Here is a 12,913-nt window from a genome sequence, read left to right on the forward strand (position 1 = left end):
TCATATCACGGCGTAAAAATAATTTAATTAATAATGACAAAAAATATTTTTCATACCTTACGAAAGGTCGTATAAAATAGTTATTTTGAACGTCAATGAGCATGCACTCGACTTGCAACGCGTGTGCTGAATTTTTATTTTCATTATTAAACGTCATGTAATACTCCTACATTTTCTTGTTATGTATTACGTTGAAATTAACACAAATGTTTGCCTTCCGTGGGAAACATCGGTAAAATTGGCGAAGCGGTCAAGATTTGCTCAACAACATTTACAACCAACCATCTGTGTACACGGGCATGATTTCGTGCAAATAGCCGCGAAAAATTTCGATGTACATCTCATAATTACATTCTGATTTCAAGAATTCTCAACCGTCTCCATAATTAATTCCTCTTCATTACTGCTCCGTGTAATGAATGTAATGCAGACTTGTAAGAAAGCAAATCTAGTCTCAAATATATCAGACTGTTTGGAGCCGCCATTAGAGACCTGCGGAACCTTGATAATATGTTTGAAGAACTTTCAGATTTCCTGCGATACACAGCAGAAATTTTGAATGTTTGGCTGCGGGTATTACACTAAACACATTCATACGTTTCCGAGATTTAGCGTTATTTACAATATTTCGACGCTAGTAACGCGCAGTAATAACGAAATCCGTATTCCTATTTTGTAAATACAAAAGAGAGGATTTTTATTATTCTAACGAGACATTAACTAGATACTTACGATTACAAATAATATGAAAACAGAAGAAAATGTCCACATTATTTTCCTTATCAAGATCACAAAACTGTAATAATATTTTTGACTTATAGGTAAGAAAACAATTTGCATATTCTACTATGGCATAATACATTGTGTAAACACCTATAACTACAGTAGACTCTCTCAATAGGGCCGCTTCCCCCACTACTCCAATTGAACAAACCGTGGTTGCGGTTTTGCCATCAGATACTCTCGCGATATTATACAGCCCAGTAAATAAGTGATATGGGGTGCAAAAAATAAGAAACATGGGATAATTTCAGGACTATAATAAGTATACATAAGGCTGTGAGAAAACTTCACAAAAACTACATAAATCATTAAAAAACAGTCTATAAGTCAAGATACGTAATTATTTGTACATGCGTACATTAACTACGAACGTGGTAGAACAAAGTACAGGTTCAAGTAATTAGGTTTGGTGGTAAAAGTATTTTAGTCTTTTCAATTTTGACGTGTTGAGAACTGTCGGCATATTTTTATACATTATGTCGACTTTTCTCTTAGTACATATTGCTTCAATGGCCGTAATTACATTGTACATTTGTAAAGCCGTTTATTAAAACTTAAAGAAAACCAGGCATATTATAATGGTACATTACGTCAGAAGATGACTATCGGCTTCATTCTCGTCTCTATACTTTTGTCCCGATTTTCAGGTCAATAAACGAAGCCGTTACATCTGAGTCGGACATAAACAATATTGTACCATGCCCGTGTTTGCACTATTTTCCAAACTTACGATATTACTACATGATTAAAATTTCGTTGGTTTCGACAGTCAGTGATGTAATATTTTATTATCTTCTGACAACCTAACAATAATAATTAATTAGAGGCATTTATGTATAATAATTGTAATTGAAAGTGTTAATTGTTAAATTTATATCTGTAAAATTTATATATACATATATTATTTTTGTCTTTTTTTTTTTTAATTTTTTAAGAAACCTGATGATGGCAGGCGGGGTCCTGCCGAAACGTCGTAAATTCTCTATGAACTGCATCTTGTCATCACTGACTGTCGAAACCAACGAAATTTTAATCATACAACCAATACAGTCGCGAACTTCTAACTCATCTCAGATATTACTACAGTCCAAAAAATATGTGCACGTAAGCACTTCACCCTTCTGGTTCTATCAACTTATCGTTAAGTCGACAACGCAATCGCTAGGGGATTGAACTAAACAATTCGAAAAGAACCGCTGTCAGAGGTAACGAACTCTACCTCCAAATTTTTGCTGGACTAGAAATTTGCGCTCATCGCATAAAAATGATCATTAACCATAATATGTGTGTGCGTTTAATACTGTCAAAATCAGTCCGTCGGTAGTTTTGAAATGAGAAAATTCTATAATTCGATTCGTAGCAACGTTTTTACAGTTCGTAAATATAATAATATAGTGATGCGGTATAGATCAACACAATATATAAAGTATGCTATGTCACACTGCGTTTGATGTAACGCACAATAATTGATGAAAGAATGGTGAAACTTTTCAAACACGTGCTAGGTAAGGTGGATTTTCGAAGCGTGTCGGGCGTGCGTAATGTGCTCCATTTCTGAACGGTACGGTAAAACGACGCTGGCGCACTCGCTTACCTGAACTTCACAATTGGGTACACTCCGGCTATCTCGGCTACTGCCTACTTTGTACTCGTATTCGCGCGAACGCAGCACTTACTTTTGCGGCCCACGCTGCAAACTCCACACTCGTTGGAAATTACCCACTTTCCGCAATTGTAACAGAGTATACTATTTATTGTAACCATTGACTTTACTCCTCCTCAACCAAGGGTGCAAAATTTACATTGCGATAATTTCGGTTCACTACTGCTAAACACAATGTCAGGAATAGCAGTAGTGTGAAAAAACTAGCCGAAAGAAGAAAAACAGGTGATGGATAAATCGGTGGTAAATAATGAGAATAAATTAGCGTGTACAGTGGAGCTCCGGCCAACGGACTCAATGTTTCCAGCGACGAGGTAAGAGAAAATACTTTACCTAAAAATCTCGATATTAATCTTTTTTCCAAACGTATATTTTTATCTATCTCATGATGTAACTTAACTGGGAAATCGTGAAACTCACCAATATCTTTAGCAGGTACAGACTTTGATATGGTAGATCGCATAACTGGTCCTGTTGCTCCATTAAAAAATCCAATAAACGACGAGAGATACATGTGCCAACCTTCTGTTGCAAAGGCTTTTGTAAGTGCACCACCCAGGCATGATGTGAGTGCTATACCAGTTATTAAACTATCTGGAAAATCTGAAATTATAATTTAATTAAATCATTCGTGCAACGTTCCTCCCATATTTTCATTCTTTTTTCCACATCATTTTTCGCTTTCTTCTGATCAACCTCGTAATACAACGATGATGACTCAAGTTACCTAAAATACGACTGAACAACGAGACGCCGACAATCATACATGGGATACTCAATAGAACAGCTGTCCCACTAAAATAGGAATAACGTTGAACATCCCAGCCCAGTCGCTCTCTTGTAAAGAGAAAACTTATGCTCACTTCCCCTTCAAGAACCATTACGGACAGGGCAAGAATGCAAATTGCAAGCCAGACGACCGGTCGAAAAAAGCCATCTCGCTTCTCGACAGCGCTTGAAACAAGCTCTTGAACTGACGAGATTTTGAACAGTCCACGTATCGATTCCTGCGGTAGCATCATCACATTTAATATGAATATACGCTAACACCTTAGATAATACATAGCGATAATTAGAGAAGATATTGACCTTAGAGGTATCTTGTACTGTTTCTTGGACAAAAAAGTAAATGTAAAGTAGTGCCAGCATACAGCAGATTGCCGCTGTACTAAATACAGCAGTATAACCACTGGTTTTAAAAATCAGAGGTCCAGTAAAGATGCCAAATAAAACTCCAGTATAAACTGAGGCTTGCAGCCAAGCCAAGAGCATAGTTCTGTCTTTTTCTGCAGAAGTGTCAGCGATATGACACATCGATGCTATTATCACGGCACTTAATCCACCCAAAGCAGATGCCGGTAGCGAAGGAATCAAGAAATACCAAGGATTCATGTTCCAATTACACATGAAAGTGAGTGATATGTAGCATATGGTAAAACCTGCGGACGCAACATTGGTAATCAAATGTTATAACTATTAGCTCATAGTTTTCAGAGATACAATGCACTCAGTCTATGTTTAAAGAAAAACTTAAAGCTCACCCGCAAACCCGGATAGGAAAAGCGGCCTCCTTCCAGCTCGATCACTCCAAGGACCAAGGAATAGAGAAAGTATTGCTGGTAGCACACTTTCGATCAAAGACTTTGCCAACACAATCATGCTTACATGAGCTTCCACTTGGGCCTCTACGTCTATTGCTTCAGAACTACTCGCATTTGTGCGAAGAATACTGCACTCCGTGTGATTTGTATTTGGTGAAAATAGACACGCCCGATATACTATTAAGTCCGTCAGGACTGTACCTGTGAATTAAAATAATGTTTATCATTATGCTTCATGGTACAAAATATAAATCACATGATATCAAGCAGCCTTTGTCAGAGGTGGCATCATGGAATTGTATGAAATTTTGAACATAAGGTAAGGGAAAGAAATTGTCACTACTTAAGATGATGCTATAGTCAGCTTTTGCCGACCGAGTAAAATGTCACTTTTTTTTACAATTACCAAAGCCGATTCTACATGTGATATCTAAACCGAACAACGATGACCAGAACTTTTTTTGCTTTATGCGGTAACAAAGGCAAGAAAAGTATTCCTACAATAAGTGGTAACTCAATCACTGGAATACATTTCTTGGCATCATTGATGAGTAGGAAAAAACCTTTTTTTGGGTATTTGTATTCGGTATTGTATGTAGAAGTGGGTTGCTACGGTATTTTCACATCGGTGATGCGTAGGCTTCGGTAATAGTCAAAAAAAGTAGTAACATTTAATCTGGTCGGTTAACATTGACTCAGCATGCTTTTACGATGTTTCGAGCAGGATGTGGCTGACAAGAGTATTTACGAGAATCGGAATAATTCATTCTTGAAACTTCGAGTTGACTTGGAATTTTTCGCTCGAAGTCCACTCTGGTCAGCTTACGATAACACCGAATGAATATCTTAGTGTGCCAACTATCATCTATGTCATCTATTTATTTTGCTGCCACACAAGCTTTGAGCAATATTAATTCATATGATAATTGATCAGTCTCAATTGACTAGAGCGCACTTCCTAACATCAAAAGGATCACATCTAGAAAAAATATCAAATTGAAATAATGGGATGGATTCTTATAGCATATGCTTTTAAATCAGTCACGTGACCCCGTGCTCGAAACACCTCAACGAAAAAAAAACAGTATTTGTTGATGCTTGTTCTGAGATTTGCATTGAAAAAACGCTTGCAATATTACTCGATTGGGTCGCAGATTGGAAAAGTTTTATTACAATTATGTACATCACAAATTATCATCTTTTTACAAACATTGAGAAATAGAAAAATTAGACGGATATTCAACTTCTGTTCGCAGTAAAAAATCATCAAAGTTGCATATAAGCAACTTTGGTGGATTGAAAATCTGCCAAATAGTAGTGCCAGTTTCGGCGGCAAAAAGTGATTTTTAATCACGAGTGGTTGCAGCCAGTCGGTGCTACCGGGCGCATGTGATTGGTCACCATCTATCGTAGACGGATTTTCATTCGCTCTGAGACAAACTGCTGACAGTGAGGTCGGACGATTAACAATCAGCTATGGTCGATGGTAAATGAGACCAGCGATAAGGTCATTTGGTTGATAACTGCACGAAGTTCTGAAGCTTCAATGGACTATGACTAATGAGGATGACTTTCTTTATTGCATAAAATAATATAGTCGCTACGACTCCATCGCATCATGAAACCTGGATTCAAAAAGAATTAACCAATCGCAACAGCGTTATACAAGAATGCACCAATACGATTAATTGTAGCTCCAGGAGTATAAATCCGGAGCAGGTGCGATAGAGACGGTAGTCTGTACAGAGGCGACGTGGGAGACACGTCGAAAACAGTAGACGAGTAAAAAAAAATACAAGGCATTTTCGTCGGTATATCAGTTAACCACGCCGGCACTGCAAAACGCGCAATGTCCGACAGGCTGATTATACAGCCACAGAAACAAAAGTGTCTGATCGAGCGGACTAGACCACCAATACCTATACCGATGTCTTTAGGCAACCGAAAGTTGAATCCGGTTTCAGAATTGCTCCATCACCCCCAGATTTTTAGTTATGTCTGGGGTATGGCATTTTGATCAAGTTCTGGCTGGAGCCGAGCGATTCTGATATCGGATTCGAAATCGGCACGCCCAAAAATATGCCTATAGTGGTGGTGGTAGTCTCATCTGCCCTAGCAGACACATATTTTCTGTGGCTGTATTATTATGATGGGTGTCGCGGACCCGGATGATAACAGTTTTTAATAATCACCTAGATTGGAACGTGCCTGAAATTTTGTTTCAACGCAACGATAGCAAAGCTACGACGTATTGATATTGATATTAAATGCCAGCTGTGTTCTCAATTGCTGTATAAATTAGATCGAATTATTTTTAGAAAGGTTCTCGAAATTACAAGAGAATTATTTGCTGTACGTAGATTATTCTCAGCAGATATTCGATGACAAGTCAACGGGAGTATGAAGCGGTGGAATATAGACTTTTTGTACAGACACAGTTCGTTGTTTTCGGAAAATATAGTTATGTGTCAATGCCTAGGTAGAATACTATGCGAATCAAGGCTTGATTACAAAGTGCGGAGTGTAAGAAAAGATTTAAACAATCACAATTGTGAGATATAGGATCGGAATTTTTTGTCCGCGTCAATCATTGCGGAAGCTGTAGTTATAGAATGACCAAATCGCATCCGTGCCTACCAAGTAACGAAACCAACTTCGAAAACAAAACATTAAATTTTCAAACCTGTCAATGCATTTGAGAACATTAGTAATGTCACTGGAGGTCCCAATACGAAAAACCGGCGATGCCCTTTTACGGCAGGACCCACAATTTCTGTGTCCGCCATATCTTTGAATGTTGAATCCTTACGGACAGCGATCAGTGGAGGACCGTCTGTATTGGATCAGCTTGAAATTATCCTCAATTTGGAGTAACCTGTGTTACAGATATAACTTTTATCACCAATTTTAAACAGTTTAGATGAAAACGTGGCTGACACGTTTACAGCAACAAGCACTACTGATCGTTTGCATACCACTGGTGACTGAACGAATGATAAACGATCGCTACCAGCCGAACACAAAAGAAATCCAATATATGTGCAGTTTATTCAATACGGCGCACATGCAGTTACTTATAAGCCAGTGTTTATAAAAATGTAAACATGTATATACTTGAGCTAATTTGCAGGGGAATAAGTAACCGCAGATCCCACGTCCTTGATTTCTGAACCATTCGCATTGCCATTCTTATGTTAATTACAATTGAGACTACGTATGGTTTTTATCCCCTCCACGACCACCGCCAAACAATGTTCAACAATAAGACTTATTTTGAAACAGGTAATTTTCTTTCAGGTTATGCTATATTAATTCCTGTTTTGCTTCACTAAAACCTGTAAATTGTTTTGATCCATTCGCTCATATTTTCGTCCCTGGAGATTGAATCTATTCGCATCCAGTATTATACTGTGTAATTGCCGTTCAAATTTATTTCGCAATCGATTTATAACTTAGTAGTATCTAATACAGTTTATAGGATGAATTTCAATATTATCAGTCAATTAGTATAATTTATTACGAATATCATTCGATCGGTATTCCCTCTCGAGTCAGGCTTGTGGAAAAAAGATTGTAGTTAGACGTCAGTTCTGTTAAGGTCACATACCATATCCGGTTCTAGAGTATATATATATATATATATATATATATATATATAAATAAATAAAGGTATTAGTTGTACGCGGAGGGAGAAAATAAACAGATTCTACTCAAAAGTGCAGGAAAAGAGGGACAAATCAGGTTTTTCGGTAAAATATACTTCGTAAAATGCATAATATACCCTAAAAATCATGAAAATCACTGTGTGCGGACTAAAATCTGCTACATTTATAGTAAAAAATATAATTGACATGGGTATTTTTTACCAAAAACACTAATGCGTCCCTCGTTTCCTGTGAATTTGAGTAAAATATGCTCTTTCATTATCTCAGTGTACAGAAAATAAAAAAAAAATCTCATCAACGTGCGGTTCATATCGTCAGTGATTATTCTGGATTCTATATTTAAAATAATTATAGATAAAATTTTTAAAATAGATCACTTGTACTTCATACAGTTAGCTAGCGTATCGAAGTCCACTTGGTGAACATTTGCGTCAATCATTTATTCCATATTAGCAGTCCGTCGCGGTTCACCCCACCAATATTTTTAAATACTTCTTGTAGCAAAACTATTAGATACAGCGTTGTCTGAACTTCAGTCAACGGATATACATAGCTATATACTTTCGGGGGCTTTTTTGCAGAGCTCATCGAGATCTTGAAAACTCTCCAACGTAACTATCCTCTATCTCTAACAATAAGAGTTCAGTCAGCGTTCGCATAAGTTGCGTGATCCCGTTCTGACTTGGTTTACAGATGCAGTTATATCTCCAAAACTATTGATTTCGTTGTAACTAAACAAAGCCTAAAGTGCAAACCTATTGTGAAACAAAAATCGGTTCGGTAGTTGTGGAATTTATAAGCGACATTATACGGATAGGCAAATGGATGTTGAATTTTATATTCTTATTATTATTATTATTGATCAGAGATGACAAGAGATAGAGAAGACTTAATGCAGATACTTTTCGATAGTAAAATATTTTCTGGCGTATCTGGGACGATTAGTGGCAAAGCTAGATCACATTGTTTGTCGGGTTTTACGTCATTGCAGGGTTTACGAACTTTGATCGTCATGGCATGCGAGATGGCATGTCAGTGGCGTATAATTATCAGCTTTCGGGCAATTAATGATAATAGAGAGTGAATTTTATAGTTGCCGTATTTGTAGTTACTTGATCTCCTCCTTCTGTTACGTAGGGCGGCGCGAACAGTTTTTGGAAAAAAAATAAATAGCACAATGCACTGCGAATCGACTGGTAGTCAATGCTAATATCAGCGAACGAACGCGTCATATCTCTTTACTTCGATTGTCATCCAAACCAATGTAAAGTATATTATACAGCGCTAAAGTAGCACACTCATTCCTAAAAGTAGATACTCCGCAGTTGTAGATACGTGACAAACACATCGCAAACAAATCACGTATGTGTACGTTTTTCTAGGGTTGGTCGTATTGGTGAATGCCTGCTGATGCCTGCTGTGCAAACCGAATGGCTCGCGTACTGGCAAAAATTCAACTTACGTATCTATAGATCTGCCTGGTGACGCTTTCCAAACATACTCACGCACAGTTTTCGTTGTACGCACTACGCGAGGTGCGACATAACCTTAGTAGTGAGATCTTTTAGTTTATATTTTTGATCTCTTTCATCGAATGTAACCAAGCGTAGATAAAATCAAGCCAAGCGTAATTGTGTTAGCGACAAGTACTTATCGTCATTATTGTTATATTTGGCCATGAGTTGCAATGATGGCGAAGATGAGCGTCCAGTTACACCCCTGGAATCAGACTGTTGTGGATACGGGTGTAATCCTTGTATACATGACGTTCATCGAGATTTGATTGATAAATGGGAGAGAAGACGGATATCAAAAGCAGGGTTTTCTGTCCGAAAGAATGTTTTATCGCTTACAAAATACAAACCTTTTGTCATTTCCGAATTAAAACAAGCCTGCGCTAATTGTATTTTCATTCGATTGAACTACGGAGGTGAAAATTAATTTTTAACAAATCCGTAGTCTGCAGACTGTCCGAACTACGGAATAAGAAAGTCACTCAACAATAAAACTGTTGTTCAAGGTTTAGAAGATGCAGATACACAATTATTTTTAAGTCCTGGTCAACATGTGATACTGCGTACCTCAATCTCATCGAGACCCTACACCCAAATATCATGGACTACTAACTCGTTACTTCTCTTAGTTAAAATATATTCTAATGGAAAATTTAGCAAATCTTTAGGACAAATGAAAGTTGGCGAAGATATCGAAGTTAGAGGCCCTTATGGAGAATTTCGTTATCAGCCTAATAGGTGGGCTTTTGATTGATAGCTTTAGTTTTCTCACTACTTCAACAACTTGAGGTAAATTTTGTTTTTCAGCTTTGAAGAAATCCTTATGCTCAGTATTGGAACTGGTATAGCAGCCCTGTATCCAATTGCAAAATCAATAGTCGATGACGAATTGGAAGAAAGCAGGATACATTTGATATGCGGATTCAAGTCGCATGCTCACATCCCTTTGGCCAACGAATTGCGTGACTTATCACATTATTGGAACTTTTCTTGTACAATTAAACTATCCCAAATAGGTTGGTCCAAACATATGTCATATTTGTTCAAGTTATAATTCCAGTAGAGCAATCTAATCCATTGCTATGATTTTTTTTATTTTCAAACCATTTCAGATAGCGCTAAAAGAATAAACGGCGTTAGAATAGAGAGCGGTCACTTAGAGGAGAACACTGTAACAAGATTCTTAGAATCTCGGTCACCAAAATCTACTCTAGTGCTAATTTGTGGTACTCCAGAGTTTAATAAAGCTGCTACTCAATGGATTTCAGCTTTAAAATTTATCAATTTTCACGTTTTTGATTGATGATGAATACTCTAGGTTTATCAATTGAAATCTTATAAATTAATTTTATCTTATATATAGATGAGTATATTTTTCATAGATAATCCATTGAAGTCTTAAGGAAAATAGTATATTAACGAAAGTCACCTGACTTATTGACTTTCAAGGGAATGGGGAAGTGGATGAATACATGTTGAAAAACTGACGAGTAATGTCAGTGTCACGGTAATAAACTCTTAAATTATTGACAATTTGTGTGATGCCCTATTCTACAGGACACGATATGTTTTGCCCGCAATGTGGGCAAGCGCCATGCAGTTGATTGAATACCACTTGATTGCCAGGTATTGCTTGTAGCCACTGCAAGAAACGAGATGATAATTTTGTTAAAATCTTTTATGCTCTACAGAGAAAAATTTCCATCAAACTAAATAAATAATTTTTTCCGAATAAAAATGCTCCGTCAACTATAAATAAGGTGTAATGGCGTTTATAAGGGTACATGTTTGCGTCAAAAATTATTTAAGAAGTACTTCCATGCACCTGCAATAGGCACGCTGTATGAAACTGCTTCCGACACGTATTATTGTTGCATACTTTCTCAGGTAATTCATTGTCATTCAGTTCTAGTGAAAAACAAATGCAGCATTCCTCGTCATTGAAGAGACCACTGTCGCATTGCTTCTCATCTTTTGTCAGTGTTGCCTGAGGAAATTCTTCCAAATTTAATAGAATCCGTAAATTTTCAGATAGACTGTTGCTCGGATCCCATAACTGAAAATTTTGTTGCAGATTTGTACAAGTCTGTACTTAATCCCTTTATATTTTACAGATTCTTCAGTAAATGTACCTCAAAATTTCCTGACACTATTTCTCTGTACTTTGCTACTTCTGAATCACTACCCAATATTTTAATAGCTGGAAGACTGGTTGGCTGGAGTGGATTAATGTTTATCAGAATGGATAAAGATGAGTTAATTTTTATTCTTCGATAGACATGATGAGGCATTGGTATAAGCGGATCGATTACCCAACAATTTCTGAAAGTTAACGAAAAACAGTATTTTAGTTCAATTTCAGATCCAGTTAAATTCTGTAACATGTAGAACATACCTGTCAATATCTTTCAAATGTTCCCAAACATTTTCCAATGATTCTACTTGCTTATCAAGTTTATTTCCTGCGTCATGCAAGCTCATTGTTGCGCCAACAACAAGTTCGCATCCTTGTAACTGTGCCAGATCACTAGAAACGATTTTCCAAGTATCTGAACATTTCGCATCACGTTGTAACCTGACTCTAATATTTTTTGATACTAATTCAATGAGATTTAATCCATGACTCGTTGAAAGCCTTACGTCCTGTAATTGAATTCGGGATGTCTTAATAGAACCATTTGATAATAATTCATCAAGTCAAGATCTAATCATAAAACAAGGACTCTAAGTTGATGAATTAGACTTGAAATATTTCTCAAAGTATCAGTTATTCAAATATTTCTTCAAGACGCAAAAGCTTTATAAGAATATCAAACATATTCAAACTTCGAAAGATGTGCACTACTAAATCACGATTCCCGCTGTAAGATTAAATTTGTTCTAGTTGATGTGCATTAAATTTTTATTTATACGCACGCACGGGGAATGTGTCATGGCTTCTAGTTCAGAGATAATTGAGTGGTTGTTGATGCTTGTCAGACAAGGAAGGTGACTGTGCAAGGCTTCTCCCTAAGAAATGAAAGTGATATGCGTGTTTATACAAGGATAAAATAGGACGAGGCTAAAGTTAGTTTTCAAAATATGAGTAGGTTTCATTAATTATGGTTTACTACATTTTAGACAATCTTAAATATGCGAAGCATCAATTTTTCCTAAGCCTACATTATCATAGTAACATTACTAACTTCAACCTCATAAGACAGGTACGACTTTTACATGCAATTTTAAATATGAAACGCACAATCAATACTTGCAGCTGTTTTAAGAATGAAGTAACTGTAACTGCACTTTCTATCAGTATTCTTGATTTCCTGCTGAAATCCCTGTGGCATAAAATTTCTGGATTCTTTCCAAAGCTAAGAGTAGCCCCATTCAATGCGGGGAAATTTGGTAGAGTCAGTTTGATCCTAACTTTACTTTTCTCAGCTGCATTCACAGTGACGCTTAACATTCCCTCCCACGTTACTGGATTGTTTGAAACCAGTATTAACTCAGGATGCCGGCTAATTATTTCCGAACATTCGTGCGGATCCATTATTAGTTTCAAATTATAAAATTTTAAGAATGCCACCAGAATTGAGATTATCTTAATTTTAATGCCGTCGTATAATGATTATAACGAAGTAACTTTGCATACCGATATTGACGTTTTTAATATCATTGTAAACATTAACACGTGTGAACGAA

At 36.7% G+C, this 12,913-nt stretch overlaps 3 protein-coding genes across 12 annotated transcripts; 1 reads left to right on the top strand and 2 right to left on the bottom strand.

The window, feature by feature from the left end:
• Nucleotides 1–1,620: 1,620 nt before the first annotated feature.
• On the bottom strand, nucleotides 1,621–9,319 carry LOC124218091 (probable peptidoglycan muropeptide transporter SLC46). Of its 6 annotated transcripts, XM_069134966.1 has the most exons (7): nucleotides 8,825–9,136; nucleotides 7,162–7,213; nucleotides 6,731–6,922; nucleotides 3,988–4,248; nucleotides 3,536–3,885; nucleotides 3,174–3,453; nucleotides 1,621–3,049 (listed from the first exon to the last, which is right to left on the bottom strand). In XM_069134966.1, exons 3-7 carry the CDS (start codon nucleotides 6,831–6,833, stop codon nucleotides 2,553–2,555), a joined length of 1,491 nt encoding a protein of 496 aa, XP_068991067.1. In that variant the 5' UTR covers nucleotides 6,834–6,922; nucleotides 7,162–7,213; nucleotides 8,825–9,136; the 3' UTR covers nucleotides 1,621–2,552. The 6 variants fall into 6 exon arrangements, with proteins under 6 accessions (XP_068991067.1, XP_068991068.1, XP_068991064.1 ...); XM_069134967.1 differs by lacking the exons at nucleotides 7,162–7,213; nucleotides 8,825–9,136 and adding an exon at nucleotides 9,175–9,319; XM_069134963.1 differs by lacking the exon at nucleotides 7,162–7,213.
• Nucleotides 9,320–9,361: 42 nt separating this feature from the next.
• Nucleotides 9,362–10,759, top strand: LOC124218097 (NADH-cytochrome b5 reductase-like). Of its 2 annotated transcripts, none has more exons than XM_046624518.2 (4): nucleotides 9,362–9,642; nucleotides 9,733–9,964; nucleotides 10,034–10,242; nucleotides 10,339–10,759. In XM_046624518.2, the coding sequence occupies exons 1-4, from the start codon at nucleotides 9,390–9,392 to the stop codon at nucleotides 10,527–10,529; spliced, it is 885 nt and encodes a 294-aa protein (XP_046480474.1). In that variant the 5' UTR covers nucleotides 9,362–9,389; the 3' UTR covers nucleotides 10,530–10,759. The 2 variants fall into 2 exon arrangements, with proteins under 2 accessions (XP_046480474.1, XP_046480477.1); XM_046624521.2 differs by having other exon boundaries at nucleotides 10,609–10,759.
• Nucleotides 10,300–12,766, bottom strand: Fancl (E3 ubiquitin-protein ligase Fancl). 4 transcript variants are annotated; one of them, XM_069134969.1, is made up of 7 exons: nucleotides 12,644–12,766; nucleotides 12,481–12,549; nucleotides 12,143–12,235; nucleotides 11,622–11,869; nucleotides 11,359–11,548; nucleotides 11,052–11,282; nucleotides 10,300–10,868 (listed from the first exon to the last, which is right to left on the bottom strand). In XM_069134969.1, the coding sequence occupies exons 1-7, from the start codon at nucleotides 12,656–12,658 to the stop codon at nucleotides 10,773–10,775; spliced, it is 942 nt and encodes a 313-aa protein (XP_068991070.1). In that variant the 5' UTR covers nucleotides 12,659–12,766; the 3' UTR covers nucleotides 10,300–10,772. The 4 variants fall into 4 exon arrangements, with proteins under 4 accessions (XP_068991070.1, XP_046480470.1, XP_046480469.1 ...); XM_046624514.1 differs by having other exon boundaries at nucleotides 11,106–11,282; nucleotides 12,468–12,761; XM_046624513.1 differs by having other exon boundaries at nucleotides 12,468–12,761.
• Nucleotides 12,767–12,913: the final 147 nt, after the last annotated feature.

This window comes from Neodiprion pinetum, chromosome 4 (assembly GCF_021155775.2).
Source record: "Neodiprion pinetum isolate iyNeoPine1 chromosome 4, iyNeoPine1.2, whole genome shotgun sequence".
Classification (NCBI taxonomy): domain Eukaryota; kingdom Metazoa; phylum Arthropoda; class Insecta; order Hymenoptera; family Diprionidae; genus Neodiprion; species Neodiprion pinetum.

Bases quoted from the DNA above. Each gene is read 5' to 3' on its own strand.
- LOC124218091 (XM_069134967.1), bottom strand. From the start codon at position 6,833: ATGGCGGACACAGAAATTGTGGGTCCTGCCGTAAAAGGGCATCGCCGG. The intron at 3,886-3,987 runs GTGAGCTTTAAG...TTGCGTCCGCAG, and splicing joins TTTCCTATCCGGGTTTGCGG to GTTTTACCATATGCTACATA. The intron at 3,050-3,173 runs GTAACTTGAGTC...TTATAATTTCAG, and splicing joins GTTGTTCAGTCGTATTTTAG to ATTTTCCAGATAGTTTAATA.
- LOC124218097 (XM_046624518.2), top strand. From the start codon at position 9,390: ATGAGTTGCAATGATGGCGAAGATGAGCGTCCAGTTACACCCCTGGAA. The intron at 9,643-9,732 runs GTGAAAATTAAT...CTGTTGTTCAAG, and splicing joins CATTCGATTGAACTACGGAG to GTTTAGAAGATGCAGATACA. The intron at 10,243-10,338 runs GTTGGTCCAAAC...AAACCATTTCAG, and splicing joins AATTAAACTATCCCAAATAG to ATAGCGCTAAAAGAATAAAC.
- Fancl (XM_046624513.1), bottom strand. From the start codon at position 12,761: ATGGATCCGCACGAATGTTCGGAAATAATTAGCCGGCATCCTGAGTTA. The intron at 12,236-12,467 runs GTGCGTTTCATA...TTCATTTCTTAG, and splicing joins AACAGCTGCAAGTATTGATT to GGAGAAGCCTTGCACAGTCA. The intron at 11,283-11,358 runs GTACATTTACTG...CAAAATTTTCAG, and splicing joins TAGTGTCAGGAAATTTTGAG to TTATGGGATCCGAGCAACAG.